Below are 294 nucleotides of genomic sequence, written 5' to 3'. Positions count from 1 at the left end.
TCTCCTGCTGCAGCGGCCTCTATGCCAACTTTGTTAGGGGGACAACTCTACGGCCAGCCAAAGGCAAGCCTTGCTGCTGCTGCTGCTGCTGCTGCTGCTGTCGTTTTTGCTGCTGCTGCTGTTGCTGCTGTTGTTATTGCTGTAGTTGCTGGTGATGCTGTTGCTGCTGTCGCTGCTGCTATTGCTGCTGCTGCTGCAGCTGCTGCTTTTTTCATTTTTTCATCTGTCTCCTTCTGCTGTTTGCTGCCGCATGCAGACATCCAATGCACCGTCATAGAGGCGACGGAGGAGACG

General features: G+C 54.4%; 1 protein-coding gene across 1 annotated transcript in view; it reads left to right on the top strand.

Annotated features, from left to right (window-relative positions):
• Positions 1 to 294, top strand: part of EMH_0019300 (uncharacterized protein) — a gene marked incomplete at both ends in the record, with an annotated part of 4959 nt that overhangs the window by 1874 nt on the left and 2791 nt on the right. The window contains one exon of the mRNA XM_013501336.1: positions 257 to 294. Within this exon, the coding sequence (XP_013356790.1) occupies positions 257 to 294 (38 nt within the window). The remainder of the gene's footprint in view (positions 1 to 256) is intronic.

The sequence above is a fragment of the Eimeria mitis genome, genomic scaffold (assembly GCF_000499745.2).
Source record: "Eimeria mitis Houghton genomic scaffold, Emh_scaff671, whole genome shotgun sequence".
NCBI lineage: Eukaryota > Apicomplexa > Conoidasida > Eucoccidiorida > Eimeriidae > Eimeria > Eimeria mitis.
The sequence above is the reverse complement of the archived record's forward strand: the minus strand, read 5'-3'. Positions and strand labels throughout refer to the sequence as shown.